At 38.7% G+C, this 23,450-nt stretch overlaps 1 protein-coding gene across 2 annotated transcripts in view; it reads left to right on the top strand.

Annotated features, from left to right (window-relative positions):
• TRAPPC12 (trafficking protein particle complex subunit 12) overlaps positions 1–23,203 on the top strand; it is a 496,716-nt gene extending 473,513 nt beyond the window's left edge. For both annotated transcript variants that reach the window (XM_053709729.1, XM_053709728.1), the window contains 3 exons: positions 6,054–6,163; positions 22,014–22,101; positions 22,815–23,203. In XM_053709729.1, coding sequence (XP_053565704.1) covers positions 6,054–6,163; positions 22,014–22,101; positions 22,815–23,057 — 441 coding nt within the window. In that variant the 3' untranslated portion in view covers positions 23,058–23,203. The remainder of the gene's footprint in view (positions 1–6,053; positions 6,164–22,013; positions 22,102–22,814) is intronic.
• Positions 23,204–23,450: the final 247 nt, after the last annotated feature.

The raw sequence follows: 23,450 nt of genomic DNA, 5'->3' as shown, positions 1-23,450 counted from the left end.
TTTTTTTTAAAAAGCCTGCTCTAATTTGTTAGTGTGTAATTTTAACAATAGTAAACCCTGCAAATAGGCTAAATGCATAGTTACAGCACCACTTGGGAGCTGCAGTGACCTGCTGGGGGTAAACGCACAGAGTTGGGCTGTTGCAAGTGTTAAAATTACATACTCTAACATGTTTTTTGTTTCATTATTATGGCTCTTTAAATTAAACATTCTAACTGCATCTACTACACACGTTGCACCTACTACATACACACCCACTGTACACACACTACTACATACACACCCACTGTACACACACTACTACATACACACCCACTGTACACACACTACTACGTACACACCCACTGTACACACACACTGCATCCACTACATACACACCCACTGTACACACACTACTACATACACACTCGCTACACACACACACACTGCATCCACTACATACACACTCACTACACATGCACACACTGCATCCACTACATACACACCCACTGTACACACACTACTACATACACACTCGCTACACACACACACACACACCCACTGCATCCACTACATACACACCCACTACTACATACACACTCACTACACACACACGCACACTGCATCCACTACATACACACTCGCTGCACACACTGCATCCACTGCATACACACACACACTGCATCCACTACATACACACCCTCTGCACACACACACACACACACTGCATACACTGCATACACACCCACTGTGCACACACACACTGCATCCATTACATACACACACACTGCATCTGCTACATACACACCCACTGCGCACACACACACTGCATCCGCTACATACACACCCACTGCGCACACACACTGCACACACCGCATCCACTAAATACACACCCACTGCTCACACACACAAACACTGCATCCACTACATACACACCCACTGCACGCGCACACATACACACCCACTGCACACACACACACACACTGCATCCACTACATACACACCCACTGCGCACACACACACACTGCATCCACTACATACACACCCACTGTGCGCACACACACACTGCACACACACACACACACACTGTGTTTACTACATACAACACCCACTGCACACACACACACTGCATCCACTACATACACACCCACTACGCACACATACACACCTACTGCGCACACACACACACACAGCATCCACTACATACACACTCACTGCGCGCGCACACTCACTACATCCACTACATACACACCCACTGCACACACACACACACACACACGCACTGCATCTACTACATACACACCCACTGCACACACACACTGCATCCACTATTGACACACCCACTGCGCATGCACACACACACACACTGCATCCACTATATACACACACTGCACACACACACTGCATCCACTACATACACACCCACTGTGCACACACCCACCACACACACACTGCATCCACTACATACACACCCACTGTGCACAAACCCACTACACACACTTTACATCCACTACATACACATCCACTGCACACACACACACACACTGCATCCACTACATACACACCCACTGCGCACACACACACTCACTGTATCCACTACATACACACCCACTGCATCTACTACATACACACCCACTGCGTGCACACACACACTGCATCTTCTACATACACACCCACTGCACAAACGCACACACTGCATCTACTACATACACACCCACTACACACACACACTGCATCCACTACATACACACACACTGCATCCACTACATGCACACCTACTGCACACACACAATGCATCCACTACATACGCACCAACTGCGCACACACACACACTGCATCCTCTACATACACACACACTGCACACATACACACACTCACTGCATCCACTACATACACACCCACTGCATCCACTACATACACACCCACTGCGCACTCACACACACTGCATCCACTACATACACACCCACTGCTCACACACACAAACACTGCATCCACTACATACACACCCACTGCACGCGCACACACACACACACACTGCATCCACTACATACACACCCACTGCACACACACACACACACTGCATCCACTACATACACACCCACTGCGCACACACACACACTGCATCCACTACATACACACCCACTGTGCGCACACACACACACTGTGTTTACTACATACAACACCCACTGCACACACACACACTGCATCCACTACATACACACCCACTACGCACACATACACACCTACTGCGCACACACACACAGCATCCACTACATACACACTCACTGCGCACACACACACACTGCATCCACTACATACACACCCACTGTGCGCACACACACACACACACACACTGTGTTTACTACATACAACACCCACTGCACACACACACACTGCATCCACTACATACACACCCACTACGCACACATACACACCTACTGCGCACACACACACAGCATCCACTACATACACACTCACTGCGCGCACACACTCACTACATCCACTACATACACTCCCACTGCACACACACACACACGCACTGCATCTACTACATACACACCCACTGCACACACACACTGCATCCACTATTTACACACCCACTGCGCATGCACACACACACACTGCATCCACTATATACACACACTGCACCCACTACATACACACCCACTGTGCACACACCCACCACACACACACTGCATCCACTACATACACACCCACTGTGCACAAACCCACTACACACACTTTACATCCACTACATACACATCCACTGCACACACACACACACTGCATCCACTACATACACACCCACTGCGCACACACACTCACTGTATCCACTACATACACACCCACTGCATCTACTACATACACACCCACTGCGTGCACACACACACTGCATCTTCTACATACACACCCACTGCACAAACGCACACACTGCATCTACTACATACACACCCACTACACACACACACTGCATCCACTACATACACACACACTGCATCCACTACATGCACACCTACTGCACACACACACTGCATCCACTACATGCACACACACACACAATGCATCCACTACATACGCACCAACTGCGCACACACACACACTGCATCCTCTACATACACACCCACTGCACACACACACTCACTGCATCCACTACATACACACCCACTGCACACACACACACACTCACTGCATCCACTACATACACACCCACTGCATCCACTACATACACACCCACTGCGCACTCAAACACACTGCATCCACTACATACACACCCACTGCACACACACACACCCACTGCATCCACTACATACACACCCACTGCACACACACACACACACACTCACTGCATCCACTACATACACACCCACTGCATTCACTACATACACACCCACTGCACACACACACACACACACACACACACACACCCACTGCATCCACTACATACACACCCACTGCGCACACACACACACTCACTGCATCCACTACATACACACCCACTGCACACACACCCCATAGTATAGTACCCCCATAGGTGACAAGGAGGCAGTGTCAGTAAGGGGAACTTTAAGTCTTTAATTACTCAGATGTCAGAGGGGTAACCTTAACCCTTTTGGTGCTTAGGTGAAACTAACTTAAGAGTCTGCTTCTCCTCAGGGCAGGACTCCAGACATCTACAGGCATCTCATGTGTGTCCCTCGGGTCCTAATCCAAGTAGTGCAGGACAACATACCCGCAGGGCGGGTAAAGCTGCGATTCCCAACTTAGGCAGTGCCAATTTTTAAAACATTAAAGGGACACTGAACCCAATTTCTTTCTTTTGTGATTCAGACAGAACAAGCAATTTTAAGCAACTTTCTAATTTACTCCTATTATCAATTTTTCTTCGTTCTCTTGCTATCTTTATTTGGAAAAAAAAAGCCATCTAAGCTTTTTTGGGTTAAGAACTCTGGACAGCACTTTTTGATTGGTGGATGATTTTTTTTCCACCAATCAGCAAGGACAACCCAGGTTGTTCACCAAAAATGGGCCGGCATCGAAACTTAGATTCTTGCATTTCAAATAAAGATACCAAGAGAATAAAGAACATTTGATAATAGGAGTAAATTAGAAAGTTGCTTAAAATTTAATGCTCTATCTGAATCCCGAAAGAAAAAATTTGGGTTCAGTGTCCCTTTAAGGGCCAGATTCAAATTCTTATATAGCGGTATATAAAAAAAATCACCTGCTCCTCCAGCCCACAAACAGGAAAACTGGAAAAGGTCACTAAAAGTGCATTTTTTGGCAGCATATGGCTCACCTGTTGACAGTGTTCTTCACCGGGATAAGTTCTGCTCCACATTAGCACTAGCTGCAGGAGATCCCCGGGCCTTCACACAGCAGCTTCCGGTTCACTCAGATCAGCCCCCAGTCTCGGCTGAAAAGCTCTGCCCTGCTCCTAAGACCCACAGACACTGTGTGTGGGTTCACTGTCCTATAGTCTGCACTCTTCTCATTGCGCAGCGCTTCCTCATTCACTTCTCACAGTGACAGATAATCCGCGCCCTGCGCGCAGGAAGTGGAACTCAGTAAGACAGTGCCCTAAGGTGGCTGCCTAGCCTAAATATGCAAGCACCGAGCCTGCATTCGCTCCATAAGACGCACAGACATTTCCCCTTACTTTTGAGGGGGGAAAAAGTGCGTCTTATGGAGCGAAAAATACGGTATTTATCTTGCTTGGGTTTTGTGCTTTTCCAGCTATCATTTACATTGAACTATCCTTGTTTTGAAAAAATATGTATACATACAGTTGTACTCATAAGTTTACATACCCTGGCAGAACTTGATTTATTGGTCATTTTTCAGAGAATATGAACGATAACAAAAAAACTTTTCTTTCTCTCATGGTTAGCGTTTGGCTGAGGCCATTTATTATCAATCAACTGTGTTTACTCTTTTTAAATCATAATGACAAGAGAAATTACCCAAATGACCCTGATCAAAAGTTTACATACCCTGGTGATTTTGGCCTGATAACATGCACACAAGTTGACACAAAGGGGTTTGAATGGCTATTAAAGGTAACCATCATCACCTGTGATCTGTTTTCTTGTAATTAGTGTGTGTGTATAAAAGGTCAATGAGTTTCTGGACTCCTGACAGACCCTTGCATCTTTCATCCAGTGCTGCACTGACGTTTCTGGAATCATGGGGAAAGAAAAAGAATTGTCAAAGGATCTGTGGGAAAGGGATATAAAAAGATATCCAAGGAATTGAGAATGCAAATCAGCAGTGTTCAATCTCTAATCAAGAAGTGGAAAATGAGGGGTTCTGTTGAAACCAAACCACGGTCAGGTAGACCAGATAAAATTTCAGCCACAACTGCCAGGAAAATTATTTGGGATGCAAAGACAAACCCACAAATAACTTCAGGTGAAATTCAGGACATGTGGTGTGGCTGTTTGAAGATGCACAATAAGGAGGCACTTGAAGAAAGATGGGCTGCATGGTCGAGTCGCCAGAAGAAAGCCATTACTACGCAAATGCCACAAAGTATCCCACTTACAATACACCAAACAGCACAGAAACAAGTCTTAAACCTTCTGGCACAAAGTAATTTGGAGTGATGAGACCAAAATAGAGCTTTTTGGCCACAACCATAAACGCTACATTTGGAGTGGAGTAAACAAGGCCTAAAACTCATTGACCTTTCATACACACACACTAATTACAAGCAAACAGATCACAGGTGAGGATGGTTACCTTTAATAGCCATTCAAACCCCTTTGTGTCAACTTGTGTGAATGTTATCAGGTCAAAATCACCAGGTTATGTAAACTTTTGATCAGGGTCATTTGGGTAGTTTCTGTTGTCATTATGATTTAAAAAGAGTAAACACAGTTGATTGATAATAAATGGCTTCAGCCAAACACTAACCATGAGAGAAAGAAAAATGTTTGTGTTATCATTCATAATGGCCAAGAAATAATAAATTCTGCCAGGATATGTAAACTTATGAGCACAACTGTATATATTTTATTAAGTATATTGAAGTAAATGGAATAGTTACAAAAATAAATAACTTTTTTCCCTCTTAGATTGGGGACATAAAAACTGCAGAAAAATACTTCCAGAATGCAGAGAAAGTGATCGAAAATTTAGCTTCAGCAAATGAACTACAGAATAAAATGATGGTTCTCATGAACAGGTATGTTGTGGGGTTTTTTGGTTTTGTTTTGTTTTATTGTTTGTTTGTTTTTAATGAAAGGGTTATTGTATAAAAGGAATGATGACCTTATATTAAAGACTAATGGGTCTATCTAACAGAGTGACTGATATTATGTTTTTGTTTTTTTAATAAAAAAAAGTAGTAAAGCAGATATAGAAGAAGGACTTTTAGAGTTAATCTCTATATTCTTCTTAAATATTATAATAAAACTTTGCAATAGCTTCTATCTATCTTTAGCCTTTTTTGTGTATTTTTCCTCCTGACCTTTAAATCACACAGCAAATGTGAGGGAACAGAAACACTGGAGAAAATAGGAGGTTGGAAGAAAATAAGAGGTTGGAAGTGGAGTACCAACTTGTATTATAGAGCTCATTCTGCTGCCAACCTCATACCAGCCTCTTCCTTTCTCCACCCATCTTCTTCCTGAGACTTTTTGAAGCTGCTTCTGACACTTTTTAGTATCCAGCAGCAGAGGATTGTGTTTATTAATTGTGACTAATTAGCTCAGAGAAAGAAAGGTCTGTAAATCAATCATAGGTCAGTTTACGTTGTTTGATCTCATTAACCTTTTAATGTTACTTATTATAATGTATATTCGTATATGTGATGTTAACTGATAGATATGCTCATCAAGGATTTTGTACGTGAGCAACTTTCTCCTTGCTGAAGCAAACGCTTTATGGAAATAAAATTATATGCAAATGTGCAGGTCACTTGTTTGGGCGCCCTTTTGCTTTCAGAACTGTCTTAATTCTTCTTGGCATAGATTCAACAATGTGTTGGAAACATTCCTCAGACATTTTGGTCCATATTGACAAGATAGCATTACGCAGTTGCTGCAGATTTGTCTACTGCACATCCATGAATGCATCTCCCGTTCCACCGCATCCCAAAGGTGCTCTTTTGGATTGAGATCTGGTGACTGTGGAGGCCATGCTTTCATGTTATTTACGCCAAATTCTCACCCTACCATCTGAATGTCCCAGCTGAAATAGAGACTCATCAGACCAAGCAATGTTTTTCCAATCTTCTATTGTCCAATTTTGGTGAGCCTGTGCAAATTGTAGCCTCCATTTCCTGTTATTAGCTGACAGGTGTGGCACCCGGTTGTGGTCTTCTGCTGCTGTAGCCCATCTGCTTCAAGGTTTGACATGTTCAGAGATGGTATTCTGCATACATTGGTTGTAACAAGTGGTTATTTGAGTTACTGTTGCCTTTATATCAGCTCAAACTAGTCTGCCCATTCTTCTCTAACATCAACAAGGCATTTCCGTCCACACAACTGCCGCTCACTGGATATTTTCTCTTTTTCGGACCATTCTCTGTAAACCCTAGAGATAGTTGTGCGTGAGACTCCTAATAGATCAGCAGTTTTTTAAATACTCAGACCAGCCCGTCTGACACCAACAACCATGCCCCGTTCAAAGTCACTAAAATCCCCTTCCTTCCCCATTCTGATGCTTGGTTTGAACTTCAGCAAGTCGTCTTCACCACGTCTAGATGCCGAAATGCATTGAGTTGCTGCCATGTGATTGGCTGATTAGCAATTTGTGTTACCAAGCAATTGAACAGGTGTACCTAATAAAGTGTCCGTTTAGTGTGTGTGTATATATACATTTATATATATATATATATATATATATATATGTATGTCTGTGTGTGTATATGTATGTATATATATATATATATATATATATATATACACACACACACACACACACACACTATATTTAGTCCATCAGTCAGCACTTCAGCCTAATCTTTCTCACCTTCTGCTATGCTTTTGTGCTTTGAACAAAGACGGAATTAAGCGAGGACGCAAATCCCTTCCAGGTGCTTTGCATTTTTAATGGAGGTGGTTGTTAGAGTATGACAGGGCTGCTACAGGTGTTGGCCACACTATAAAGTTCAATCCTACTCCTCTAGAAAAAGCTCCTGTCGTGTCTCAGACCCTATACCCTATCTGCCTACACCAGATGGATACAAGCGATCAATTCGGGCAAGAGACCAGACATCACAGTTCTTGTGAGTCCTCACAATATTTGTATAAAGATTAGGCACTATATTTCACTATTTTTAACCGGTTCACTATTCTTGATTGCTGTTAATAAATTATTTCTTCAAATTTTTCTAATTTTTTCTTAAAGATCCAATATTGTCTTAGGAAAGGGCTGACCAACATAAAGGATATCATATCATTGGGATTCCAAACTGGATCTTTTGATGAGTGAAAGGACACTTCAATGAAGAATTGGGACATTTATCTCAATATGATCCATCAAGTCAATGTTATAACAAAAATGAAAGACAAACTTGAAGACCTTAAAGGGACAGTCTACTCCAAAATTTGTATTGTTTAAAAAGATAGATAATTCCTTTATTACCCATTCCCCAGTTTTGCATAACCAACAGTTATATTAATATACTTTTTGCCTCTGCAGAATGCCCCTTATTTCAGTTATTTTAACAGACTTGCATTTTAGCTAATCGGTGCTGACTCCTAGGTAACTCCACGGGCGTGAGTACAATATTATCTATATGGCACACATGAACTAACGCGCTCTATGTGTTGAAAATTGCCAAAATTCCCTTAGATAAAAGGTGGCCTTCAAGGGCTTATAAATTAGCATATGAGCCAACCTAGGTTTAGCTTTCAACTAAGAATACCAAGAGAACAAAGCAAATTTGATGATAAAAGTGAATTGGAAAGTTGTTTAAAATTCCATGCACTATCTGAATCATTTAATTTTGACTAGACTGTCCCTTTAAAGGAACCTGAAACCCAAAATTATTATTTTGTGATTCAGATAGAGCATATCATCTTAAACAACTTTTTAATTTACTTATTTTATAAATGTTGCTACATTCTCTTGGTGTCCTTTATTGAGGGAGGAGCAATGTACTACTGGGAGCTAGCTGACCACATGGGTAAGCCAATGATAAGAGGTATATATGTGCAGCCATCATACAGCAGCTAGATCCTGAGATTACCTAGGTATGCTTTTCAACAAGAGATACCAAGAGAATTAAGAAAATTAGATAATAGAAGTAAATTTGAATGTTTTTTTTTTCAATTTCATGCTCTATCAGAATCATGAGAGAAAATGTTGGGGTTTTTTGTCCCTTTAAGAGTTAAATCAGCAGCATTAAATGGTGGCTGCACACAGGCAACCAGAATCCCTATCTGTGCAAAAGCTACTTGAATACCTAGTGCACACCTCCTGGAGATGTCATGAATGTTACACATTTCTGTATTGAGGAGCTAACATATTTTGCTTCATTTTGTATGTGCATCCTGCAATGAATGCCAAAACTGAGTGGCATCACTGCTCACTTAACATAGTAGCATAGTGGAATGCGGTTGAAAAAAGACAGAAGGCCATCAAGTACAACCTATTCAGACCTTCATATACTTACAGTAAAAGCTCCAGTTGAGCTTAAATTAATCCTATTAAAAAGGTGATCAATTTAACACAATAAAGCATATCCCTGTATTCTGTTTCTGGTCAGAAATGTATATAAACCATTATTAAATAGAATCAAAGGTATTAGCATTTACTACCTCCTTAGGTAATGAGTTCCACAATTTAATTGCTCTTACAGTGAAAAAATGTTTACATTAAATCTCCTTTCCTCCAGCCTTAAATTGTGACCTCTTGTCACAAAACAATTCTTGGAATAAACAGAGCTTCCACCATCTCTGTATATGGGTTTTGAATATATGTGAGCATGCGGGAAACGCGTCAGATCCAGCCCTGCACACTGTGACTGTGTCTTTCACTTGTCTGCTCATTAAACTAACCACTTTGGAATAGAGTCTGCAGTTCCTCGTTTTTCTTTCTTCTAATACTATATATATATATATATATATATATATATATATATATATATATATATATATATATATATATATATATGTGTGTGTAATCATGTCACCTCTCAAGCACATTTTTTTGCTAAAGAAAACAGACCCAGTTTGGTTAACCTCTCCTCACAGCTTAAATTCTCCTTATTCGTTTTGTGGTCTGCAATTTATTTATTTTTTAGATTGGTCCCCAGAATTACACTCCATACTCAAGGTGAGGTCTTACTAGGCATTTATATAGTGACTGAATTATGCTTTCCTCCTTTGCATTAATGCCTCTTTTAATACAAGATATATCATAAGGTCAAGAAGACTTTTATTGCTTGGTGTATAGATCATGGCTTTCCCTGGCATTCTTTTAGACTTCCTAGAACTTTGTAGTTCTTACAGGATGGTTTGGATAAGGGCCTATCTACCGGTTCTCTGAAAAGGCAGATTTCAGTTTTGTTTCATAGGAAGATTGCTAATCTTCCTGACATTTATATAGTTTTTTTCAGTCTTTGGAACAAATTAAGGTTTTTTTTAATCAAGCTAATTTCTCCTTGGTTGATTCTTAACTTGTTATTAAAGGTTTTGCAGGCTCCTCCTTTTGAGCCTATGCATTAAGTTTATATTAAGCTTCTTTCTTTGAAGGTTTTGTTTATTTTGACTATCTCTTCTGCTAGAAACGTTTTGGAATTGTCTGCTCTTTCTTCTGTCTTATTTTTCACCAGGATAAGAACTAAATTTGATTTGTTGCCTTAAGTTATGTCTTCAGACAATATCAGTAGGGAAATTGTTATCCCTTCTTTGTGTCCTAATCCCAAGAATGCTTCAGAGAGATATTTGCATAATAATGTTGTTAAAGCATTGACGTATTACATTGATGCTACTACGGATTTCAGACAAACTTATAATGTGTTTGTTAACTTTTCTGGTTCTAGGAAAGGGCAGAAAGTGTGTGCTGCTTCTTTGGCCTCTTGGTTGAAACTTTTGTTTCATAAGGCTAACTTGGAGGCAGGTCAGCCTCTACCGAAACTGATTACTGCTCATTCTACAAGAACAATTGCAACTTCTTGGGCTTTAAAGAATGAGGCTTTAGTTGACCAAATTTGCAAGTCAGCTACTTTGTCTTCTTTGTATATTTTTACTAAATTCTACCATTTTTATGTTTTTGCCTCTTCTGAGGCAGCTTTTGGTAGGAGTGTCCTTCAGGCAGTTGGAGTCAGCTTGATTTATTTTTACCTGTTGATTAAATTTTAAGTGCATTTAAAAAATGCCCTTTTTGGGTTCTTGTGGATTTAGTTTTTCATTGGACTCCACAGCTTGGTCATTAGTTCCCAGGAGTAATGGATTGGGGACTCTCACCACCTGTATGAAAGAAAACATTAGTTATGCTTACCTGATTAATTCATTTTATTCATGGTGGTAAGAGTTTACGAGACCCCACCCTGTTTTTTTGGTGGTGGTTTATTTTTTTTATAGAGCTCTTGGGATTTGTGGATCTTTGCCTCCTCCTAGTGGTAGGGAAGAGTAATTTCAATTAGTTATGTATCGTAGACTCTCACCACAGTGAAATAAATTTAATTTATTAAGTAAACATTTTTTTTATTATTTTTTTAACAAATACATTTAGTCAAGTCTTGAAGACAGTGCTTGCTTGGACCTTGGTAGACCTCCACCTGTGAATGGTTTGCCAACATATGAATATAAGATAAGTTCTCATCTGAATATGACAGAGAACAAGATTTATATTGTTTCTTAATACTGTATTTCATTAATGATTAACAAATGAAGGTCTGTCTGAGACATTGTTCTGTGTATAAAATTCCCTAGATTATTTCATAAAGCATTGTTGTAACAGCCCTCTTTCTGTAAATCTCTGGAAAAGTTGTATTTTGTAAGGCTTAAAGGGATATGAAACCATTTTTTTTTCATGATTCAGATAAAGCATGCAAACAACTTTTACATTTACTTCTATTGTATAATTTGCTTTGTACTTTTGATATCCTTTGTTGAAAAGGATACCTAGGTAGGCTTGGAGGCTGGGCGCTAGCTGTTGATTGATGGCTGCACTTATTTGTCTGTCATCAGCTTCTCAATGTGTTCACCTAGATCTCAGTAGTGCATTGCTTCCTATTCAATAAAGGATACCAAGAGAATGAAGCAAGTTGGAAAGCTGATTCAAAATGTATTATCTGTCTAAATCATATGTGGGTTTCATGTCCCTTTAAAACCAGTAGACCTCCTGGGGGTGCTGAAAGGTATGTGAGAAATGCGGTAGTCTGATTCACATGTGGTGGCATTCCGGTCGGATAAGACCTCTGTGGCAGGCAGCGGAAACCCATAAGTGAATTTGAGTCAACTCCTGACATTGCTCTGTTAAATGACCTCCATAGTAAACTCAGAACACATTTACTACATATTGGGTTAAATGGGGCTAGATCATTGCCAGTTTCTGGAAAATGACCACTCCCTCTACAAGTATGTGGATAGACAGAGATTCAAAATTGTTAACCCTAGAAGAATATGGCTATTTAAGGCGTAACAAATCCACATCTTTCCTGGAAGTGAACTTTTATTGGGAAGAATTCACTCAGGCACGTAATGTTTTAACCCCTTAGCAAGCTAACCTGCCTTAACTGACAAGTCAGGCAGGAAAATGGTAACAAACACACACATTGGAAAGCTGCGCCTTGTCCCACTGAGGCTGAAGAGGCCTTGATACCTTCCCCTCCTTCTCCCTTAACCTCTCTTCCTCTTTCCCATCTCTTTGTTACATCCTTTTCATCTTTCCCATCATCCTTTTCCTCTTTCCCATCATCCTTTTCTTCTTTCATGCCTCTGCTGTAATGACACTCTTTATTGCTACATAAGTCTCTTAATTGATCATTTCTACAGTGTTTAATAATTGTTTAGCCCATAATTTACTATATGTGCCATGCACTGTGGGTACTTCCTCTCCCTAAAGACTGAATCAGTGCTACATCCATAGATCAGAATTGCTACTGACATCAAGAGTTTTTGCTTCTACTATAAGTTAGTAATAGTACCGGGATGTTGTATTATCCTCCTTGTGGGGCTGCCATTACAAACTGATTTGTGCATCAATATTTAAATCCTTGTAAAGCAGGATAATCAAATTACTCGGCTTTAAAGTTTACATTCACATTGTCTATGAAGAGGTTTTGTTTGATAAATGTCTTAGTGTTCTATTGTATGTTATTAGTATGAAATTAAAAAAATGACACAGACTGTCACATACAAAATATATGAACTCTCGTGAAGACAAGGACTTCAGTTTCATAGCATTTGAATTATGTTATATATCCTTGTGTTTGTCACCTTTGATGAACTTTAAAATATAAATAAATCCTAGTCTAGAGCATAATGTAAAATCTCAATCTATCAGTCAAATCTCACATAACATCTAGTTAGTATGAGTGTGTTTAATTGTATGTGTATGTATTGATAAAATAAATGTGTTTAATTGTATGTGTATGTATTGATAAAATAAATGAGTGTGTTTAATTGTATGTGTATGTATTGATATAATAAATGTGTGTTTAATTGTATGTGTATGTATTGATAAAAGAAATGTGTGTTTAATTGTATGTGTATGTATTGATAAAATAAATGTGTGTTTAATTGTATGTGCATGTATTGATAAAATAAATGAGTGTGTTTAATTGTATGTGTATGTATTGATATAATAAATGTGTGTTTAATTGTATGTGTATGTATTGATATAATAAATGTGTGTTTAATTGTATGTGTATGTATTGATAAAATAAATGAGTGTGTTTAATTGTATGTGTATGTATTGATAAAATAAATGAGTGTGTTTAATTGTATGTGTATGTATTGATAAAATAAATGAGTGTGTTTAATTGTATGTGTATGTATTGATAAAATAAATGAGTGTGTTTAATTGTATGTGTATGTATTGATAAAATAAATTAGTGTCTTTAATTGTATGTGTATGTATTGATAAAATAAATGTGTGTTTAATTGTATGTGTATGTATTGATAAAATAAATATGAGTGTGTTTAATTGTATGTGTATGCATTGATAAAATAAATGTGTTTAATTGTATGTGTATGTATTGATAAAATAAATGTGTTTAATTGTATGTGTATGTATTGATAAAATAAATGTGTTTAATTGTATGTGTATGTATTGATAAAATAAATGAGTGTGTTTAATTGTATGTGTATGTATTGATATAATAAATGTGTGTTTAATTGTATGTGTATGTATTGATAAAAGAAATGTGTGTTTAATTGTATGTGTATGTATTGATAAAAGAAATGTGTGTTTAATTGTATGTGCATGTATTGATAAAATAAATGAGTGTGTTTAATTGTATGTATATGTATAGATAAAATAAATGAGTGTGTTTAATTGTATGTGTATGTATTGATAAAATAAATGAGTGTGTTTAATTGTATGTGTATGTATTGATAAAATAAATGAGTGTGTTTAATTGTATGTGTATGTATTGATAAAATAAATGAGTGTGTTTAATTGTATGTGTATGTATTAATATAATAAATGTGTGTTTAATTGTATGTGTATGTATTGATAAAAGAAATGTGTGTTTAATTGTATGTGTATGTATTGATATAATAAATGTGTGTTTAATTGTATGTGTATGTATTGATAAAATAAATGAGTGTGTTTAATTGTATGTATATGTATAGATAAAATAAATGAGTGTGTTTAATTGTATGTGTATGTATTGATAAAATAAATGAGTGTGTTTAATTGTATGTGTATGTATTGATAAAATAAATGAGTGTGTTTAATTGTATGTGTATGTATTGATAAAATAAATGAGTGTGTTTAATTGTATGTGTATGTATTGATAAAATAAATGAGTGTCTTTAATTGTATGTGTATGTATTGATAAAATAAATGAGTGTGTTTAATTGTATGTGTATGTATTGATAAAATAAATTAGTGTCTTTAATTGTATGTGTATGTATTGATAAAATAAATTAGTGTCTTTAATTGTATGTGTATGTATTGATAAAATAAATATGTGTTTAATTGTATGTGTATGTATTGATAAAATAAATGTGTTTAATTGTATGTGTATGTATTGATAAAAAAAATATGAGTGTGTTTAATTGTATGTATATGTATGTATTGATAAAATAAATATGTGTTTCTCTTGTTAAGTGTATCCAGTCCACGGATCATCCATTACTTGTGGGATATTCTCCTCCCCAACAGGACGTTGCAAGAGGATCACCCACAGCAGAGCTGCTATATAGCTCCTCCCCTCACTGTCATATCCAGTCATTCTCTTGCAACTCTCAACAAAGATGGATGTAGTAAGAGGAGTGTGGTGTATTATAGTTAGTTTCTTAACTTCAATCAAAAGTTTGTTATTTTTAAATGGTACCGGAGTGTACTGTTTTATCAAAGGCAGCATTAGAAGAAGAATCTGCCTGTGATTGCTATGATCTTAGCAGAAGTAACTAAGATCCATTGCCGTTCTCACATATTCTGAGGAGTGAGGTAACTTCGGAGGGGGAATGGCATGCAGGTTTCCCTGCAATAAGGTATGTGCAGTAAACGTATTTTTAGGAATGGAATTGCTAGAAAAATGCTGCTGATACCGGATTAATGTAAGTTAAGCCTAAATGCAGTGATTTAATAGCGACTGGTATCAGGCTTATTAACAGAGATACATACTCTTATAAAAGTGTAATATAAAACGTTTGCTGGCATGTTAATCGTTTTTATATATGTTTGGTGACAAAACTTATTGGGGCCTAGTTTTTTCTCCACATGGCTGGCTTGATTTTTGACTAGAAACAGTTTCCTGAGGCTTTCCACTGTTGTAATATGAGTGGGAGGGGCCTATTTTAGCGCTTTTTTGCGCAGCTAAAATTACTGACAGAGACACTCAGCTTCCTTCTGCATGATACAGGACATCTCTGAAGGGCTCAAAAGGCTTCAAAAGTCGTGTTTGAGGAGGGTAACAACCACAGTAGATCTGTGGCAGTTGTTGTGACTGTGTTTAAAAACGTTTTTGTCATTTATTATTCCGTTTTTGGTATTAAGGGGTTAATCATCCATTTGCAAATGGGTGCAATGCTCTGCTAACTAGTTACATACACTGTAAAAATTTTGTTAGTGTAACTGCCTTTTTTCACTGTTATTTCAAATTTTGCTAAATTTGTTTCTCTTAAAGGCACAGTAACGTTTTTTATATTTCTTGTTAACTTGGTTTAAAGTGTTTTCCAAGCTTGCTAGTCTCATTGCTAGTCTGTATAAACATGTCTGACACACAGGAAACTACTTGTTCATTATGTTTAAAAGCCATGGTGGAGCCCCATAGGAGAATGTGTACTAAATGTATTGATTTCACCTTAAACAGTAAAAATCAGTCTTTATCTATAAAAGAATTGTCGAGGGGGAAGTTATGCCGACTAACTCTCCCCACGTGGCGGACCCTTCGCCTCCCGCTCGAGGGATGCACGCTAATATAGCGCCAAGTACATCGGGGATGCCCATAGCGATTACTTTGCAGCACATGGCTGCAATCATGAATAATACCCTGTCACAGGTATTAGCCAGATTGCCTGAATTAAGAGGCAAGCACGATAGCTCTGGGGTTAGACGAGATACAGAGCGCGTAGATGCTGTAAGAGCCATGTCTGATACTGCGTCACAATATGCAGAACCTGAGGACGGAGAGCTTCAGTCTGTGGGTGACGTCTCTGAATCGGAGAGACCCGATTCAGAGATTTCTAATTTTAAATTTAAGCTTGAGAACCTCCGTGTATTGCTTGGGGAGGTATTAGCTCCTCTGAATTACTGTGACACAATTGCAGTGCCAGAGAAATTGTGTAGGCTGGATAAATACTATGCAGTGCCGGTGAGTACTGATGTTTTTCCAATACCTAAAAGGCTTACAGAAATCATTAGTAAGGAGTGGGATAGACCCGGTGTGCCTTTTTCCCCACCTCCTATATTTAGAAAAATGTTTCCAATAGATGCCACTACACGGGACTTATGGCAGACAGTCCCTAAGGTGGAGGGAGCAGTTTCTACTTTAGCAAAGCGTACCACTATCCCGGTTGAGGACAGTTGTGCTTTTTCAGACCCAATCGATAAAAAATTAGAGGGTTACCTTAAGAAAATGTTTATTCAACAAGGTTTTATTTTACAGCCCCTTGCATGCATTGCGCCTCTCACTGCTGCGGCGGCGTTCTGGTTTGAGGCCCTGGAAGAGGCCATCCATACAGCTCCATTGACTGAAATTATTGACAAGCTTAGAACACTTAAGCTAGCTAACTCTTTTGTTTCTGATGCCATTGTTCATTTGACTAAACTAACGGCTAAGAATTCCGGATTCGCCATCCAGGCGTGCAGGGCGCTATGGCTTAAATCCTGGTCAGCTGATGTGACTTCAAAGTCTAAATTACTCAACATTCCTTTCAAGGGGCAGACCTTATTCGGGCCTGGTTTGAAGGAAATTATTGCTGACATTACTGGAGGTAAGGGTCATACCCTTCCTCAGGACAGGGCCAAACAGTCTAATTTTCGTGCCTTTCGAAATTTCAAGGCAGGTGCAGGATCAGCTCCCTCTACTTCAAAACAAGAGGGAACTTTTGCTCAACCTAAGCAGGCCTGGAAACCTAACCAGTCCTGGAACAAGGGCAAGCAGGCCAGAAAGCCTGCTGCTGCCTCCAAGACAGCATGAAGGAGCGGCCCCCTATCCGACAACGGATCTAGTAGGGGGCAGACTCTCTCTCTTCGCCCAGGCGTGGGCAAGAGATGTTCAGGATCCCTGGGCATTGGAGATCATATCTCAGGGATATCTTCTGGACTTCAAAGCTTCTCCCCCACAAGGGAGATTTCACCTTTCAAGATTATCTGCAAACCAGATAAAGAAAGAGGCATTCCTAAGCTGCGTGCAAGACCTCCTTGTAATGGGAGTGATCCATCCAGTTCCGCGGACGGAACAAGGACAGGGATTTTATTCAAATCTGTTTGTGGTTCCCAAAAAAGAGGGAACCTTCAGACCAATTTTGGATTTAAAGATCCTAAACAAGTTCCTCAGAGTTCCATCATTCAAGATGGAAACTATTCGAACCATCTTACCCATGATCCAAGAGGGTCAGTACATGACCACAGTGGACTTAAAGGATTCCTACCTTCACATTCCGATTCACAAGAATCATCACCGGTTCCTGAGGTTTGCCTTTCTAGACAGGCATTACCAGTTCGTAGCTCTCCCATTCGGGTTGGCTACAGCCCCAAGAATTTTTACAAAGGTTCTGGGCTCACTTCTGGCGGTTCTAAGACCGCGAGGCATAGTGGTGGCTCCTTACCTAGACGACATCCTGATACAGGCGTCAAGCTTTCAAATTGCCAAATCTCATACAGAGATAGTTTTGGCATTCCTGAGGTCGCATGGGTGGAAAGTGAACGAAGAAAAGAGTTCTCTATCTCCTCTCACAAGAGTTTCCTTCCTAGGGACTCTGATAGATTCTATAGAAATGAAAATTTACCTGACGGAGTCCAGGTTATCAAAACTTCTAAATGCTTGCCGTGTAATTCACTCCATTCCGCGCCCCGCGGTGGCTCAGTGCATGGAAGTAATCGGCTTAATGGTAGCGGCGATGGACATAGTGCCATTTGCGCGCCTGCATCTCAGACCGCTGCAACTATGCATGCTCAGTCAGTGGAATGGGGATTACACAGATTTGTCCCCTCTACTAAATCTGGACCAGGAAACCAGAGCTTCTCTTCTCTGGTGGTTATCTCGGGTCCATCTGTCCAAAGGTATGACCTTTCGCAGGCCAGATTGGACCATTGTAACAACAGACGCCAGCCTTCTAGGTTGGGGTGCAGTCTGATACTCCCTGAAGGCTCAGGGTTCATGGACTCAGCAGGAGAAACTCCTCCCAATAAATATTCTGGAGTTAAGAGCAATATTCATTGCTCTTCTAGCTTGGCCTCAGCAAAACTGAGGTTCATCAGATTTCAGTCGGACAACATCACGACTGTGGCTTACATCAACCATCAAGGGGGGACCAGGAGTTCCCTAGCGATGTCAGAAGTCTCCAAGATAATTCGCTGGGCAGAGACTCACTCTTGCCACCTGTCAGCGATCCATATCCCAGGGGTAGAGAACTGGGAGGCGGATTTTCTAAGTCGTCAGACTTTTCATCCGGGGGAGTGGGAACTTCATCCGGAGGTGTTTGCTTAATTGGTTCATCGTTGGGGCAAACCAGAACTGGATCTCATGGCGTCTCACCAGAACGCCAAGCTTCCTTGTTACGGATCCACGTCCAGGGACCCAGAAGCGGCACTAATAGATGCTCTAGCAGCGCCTTGGTTCTTCAACCTGGCTTATGTGTTTCCACCGTTTCCTCTGCTCCCTCGTCTGATTGCCAGAATCAAACAGGAGAGAGCATCGGTGATATTGATAGCGCCTGCGTGGCCACGCAGGACCTGGTATGCAGACCTAGTGGACATGTCATCCTTTCCACCATGGACTCTGCCTCTGAGACAAGACCTTCTAATACAAGGTCCTTTCAATCATCCAAATCTACTTTCTCTGAGACTGACTGCATGGAGATTGAACGCTTGATTCTATCAAAGCGTGGCTTCTCCGAGTCAGTAATTGATACCTTAATACATGCACGAAAGCCTGTCACCAGGAAAATTTACCACAAGATATGGCGTAAATATCTTCATTGGTGTGAATCCAAGAATTACTCATGGAGTAGGGTTAGGATTCCTAGAATATTGTCCTTCCTCCAAGAGGGTTTGGATAAAGGATTATCAGATAGTTCTTTAAAAGGGCAGATTTCTGCTCTGTCTATTCTTTTACACAAGCGTCTGGCAGAAGTTCCAGACGTTCAGGCATTTTGTCTGGCTTTAGTTAGAATTAAGCCTGTGTTTAAACCTGTTGCTCCCCCATGGAGCTTAAACTTGGTTCTTAAAGTTCTTCAAGGGGTTCCGTTTGAACCCCTTCATTCTATTGATATCAAACTTCTATCATGGAAAGTTCTTTTTCTGATGGCTATTTCCTCGGCTCGAAGAGTCTCGGAGTTATCTGCCTTACATTGTAATTCTCCTTATCTGATCTTTCATTCAGATAAAGTAGTTCTGCGTACAAAACCCGGGTTTTTACCCAAGGTGGTTTCTAACAAGAATATCAATCAAGAGATTGTTGTTCCGTCATTATGCCCTAATCCTTCTTCAAAGAAGGAACGTCTTTTGCATAATCTAGATGTAGTCCGTGCATTGAAGTTTTACTTGCAGGCTACTAAAGATTTTCGTCAAACATCTAACCTGTTTGTTGTTTACTCTAGACAGAGGAGAGGTCAAAAGGCCTCGGCAACCTCTCTTTCCTTTTGGCTTCGAAGTATAATCCGTTTAGCGTATGAGACTGCTGGACAGCAGCCCCCTGAAAGAATTACAGCTCATTCTACTAGAGCTGTGGCTTCCACCTGGGCCTTTAAAAATGAGGCCTCTATTGAACAGATTTGCAAGGCTGCGACTTGGTCTTCGCTTCATACTTTTTCAAAATTTTACAAATTTGATACTTTTGCTTCTTCGAAGGCTGTTTTTGGGAGAAAGGTTCTACAAGCAGTGGTTCCTTCCGTTTAAGTTCCTGCCTTGTCCCTCCCATCATCCGTGTACTTTAGCTTTGGTATTGGTATCCCACAAGTAATGATCCGTGGACTGGATACACTTAACAAGAGAAAACATAATTTATGCTTACCTGATAAATGTATTTCTCTTGTAGTGTATCCAGTCCACGGCCCGCCCTGTCCTTTTTAAGGCAGGTCTAAATTTTAATTAAACTTCAGTCACCACTGCACCCTATGGTTTCTCCTTTCTCGATTTGTTTCGGTCGAATGACTGGATATGACAGTGAGGGGAGGAGCTATATAGCAGCTCTGCTGTGGGTGATCCTCTTGCAACGTCCTGTTGGGGAGGAGAATATCCCACAAGTAATGGATGATCCGTGGACTCGATACACTACAAGAGAAATACATTTATCAGGTAAGCATAAATTATGTTTTAATTGTATGTGTATGTATTGATAAAATAAATGTGTGTTTAATTGTATGTGTATGTATGTATTGATAAAATAAATGTGTTTAATTGTATGTGTATGTATTGATAAAATAAATGTGTGTTTAATTGTATGTGTATGTATTGATAAAATAAATGTGTGTTTAATTGTATGTGTATGTATTGATAAAATAAATGTGTGTTTAATTGTATGTGTATGTATTGATAAAATAAATGTGTGTTTAATTGTATGTGTATGTATTGATAAAATAAATGTGTGTTTAATTGTATGTGTATGTATTGATAAAATAAATGTGTGTTTAATTGTATGTGTATGTATTGATAAAATAAATATGAGTGTGTTTAATTGTATGTATGTATATGTATGTATTGATAAAATAAATGTGTGTTTAATTGTATGTGTATGTATTGATAAAATAATTATGTGTTTAATTGTATGTGTATGTATTGATAAAATAAATGTGTTTAATTGTATGTGTATATATTGATAAAATAAATATGAGTGTGTTTAATTGTATGTATATGTATGTATTGATAAAATAAATGTGTGTTTAATTGTATGTGTATGTATTGATAAAATAATTATGTGTTTAATTGTATGTGTATGTATTGATAAAATAAATGTGTTTAATTGTATGTGTATATATTGATAAAATAAATGTGTGTTTAATTGTATGTATATGTATGTATTGATAAAATAAATGTGTGTTTAATTGTATGTGTATGTATTGATAAAATAAATGTGTGTTTAATTGTATGTGTATGTATTGATAAAATAAATGTGTGTTTAATTGTATGTGTATGTATTGATATAATAAATGAGTGTGTTTAATTGTATGTGTATGTATTGATAAAATAAATGTGTGTTTAATTGTGTATGTATTGATAAAATAAATATATTTCTTTATCAGAGCTTTTCTTCACCTTGGACAAAATAACTTTTCAGAAGCTCACAAGTTCTTCAGTGAAGTTCTGAAATTAGATCCTAAGAATCCAGTGGTAAGTCACAGAAAGCCTCATCTCTCTGCGTTGTTAGATTAGTGTGTTACACTGTGTGTATAGAAAATTTATCCTAAGCTTTAGATTTTTATAATGCACAAGTCAGCTAAAATTTATTTTGTAAGAAAATGCAACTTCATTAGATATTTAAATGTATGTAAATCCCTTGAATTCTGGATATTTTTAGTTACATCAGGAGCTGTGTCTTTCTGGTATCTGATGAATAGCTGAAAGCTTTTTTTTAATTTGTCTTAAGACACATTCAGCAATTGTTCCTCTTGCATTAATAACGTTTTAATTCACTCATGTTCGGTTTACCAGCTGCATTCACTTGGTGCTCCTAATCAGCAGCTGCAGTCACATGATCCAGCCGTACAAATGCTGTTGCTAATTAAATCACCATCAGTTTACAGTCCAGCAGTTATCTGCAACTCCCAAACTGTACTTTAAGTATGTGTTTAACCCCAGCAATGGGGTTAAACACATAGCATTGCAGTGCCACTAGTGCTAAAATGACATGCTCTTACTAATTAGAATGTCCCTTTAACAGTATCTAATCAGTATGTAAAGTGTACTGTTTGGCAGATAGTGGGTTACACTGGATGTAAAGCATATTTTATATAGATTTGTACATAAATAAGCACATTGCTAAAAGGCCATTTCTTTTTTTATTATTCTGCCCTGTAATTTCTGCCACTTGTGTTTTTTTTTAGGCTAATAATAATGCTGCAGTTTGTCTGCTTTATTTGGGCAAATTAAAGGATTCCCTCAGGCATTTGGAAGGACTGGTGCAGCAGGATCCCAAACACTATCTCCATGAGAGTGTTCTTTTCAATTTGACAACTATGTATGAGCTGGAGTCATCTCGTAGTATGCAGAAGAAACAAGCCCTGCTCGAGGCAGTAGCTGTCAAAGAAGGTGACAGCTTTAACACTCAGTGTCTGAAGCTAGTATAATTGTTTCAGTAAGAGGGACTGGAGAATCTGTATATATGTCACCTTAGTATTTAAATGATGTTCTGAACTTAAATGAATATTTAATTAAATATGCAATGCTGTTCTTTTGCTCTAATATTGTCATAATAAATATTTGTATATAGCTATTTTTGTTGTTGCCTCAATATTCAGCTTTTTTTATGTTTGATATTATTTGCAGATTTTATCATTAACTTTCTGAACTTGTCAGTAAACAAGTCCAATAGTTGTTTATCGTTTCTTTTCCCAAAAGGCCAAAATGACAAATATCATCTGCTTGTAACTGAAGCACAAAGTCTTTAATTTATTTATAAATCCTAAAAATCAGTGCCTCAAAAGTAATGTGTGTGCAATGAGAAACATGAGACCACAGTA

The sequence above is a fragment of the Bombina bombina genome, chromosome 4 (genome assembly GCF_027579735.1).
Source record: "Bombina bombina isolate aBomBom1 chromosome 4, aBomBom1.pri, whole genome shotgun sequence".
Classification (NCBI taxonomy): domain Eukaryota; kingdom Metazoa; phylum Chordata; class Amphibia; order Anura; family Bombinatoridae; genus Bombina; species Bombina bombina.
Note: the sequence above shows the minus strand (reverse complement) of the source record. Positions and strands in the feature narration are given on the sequence as shown.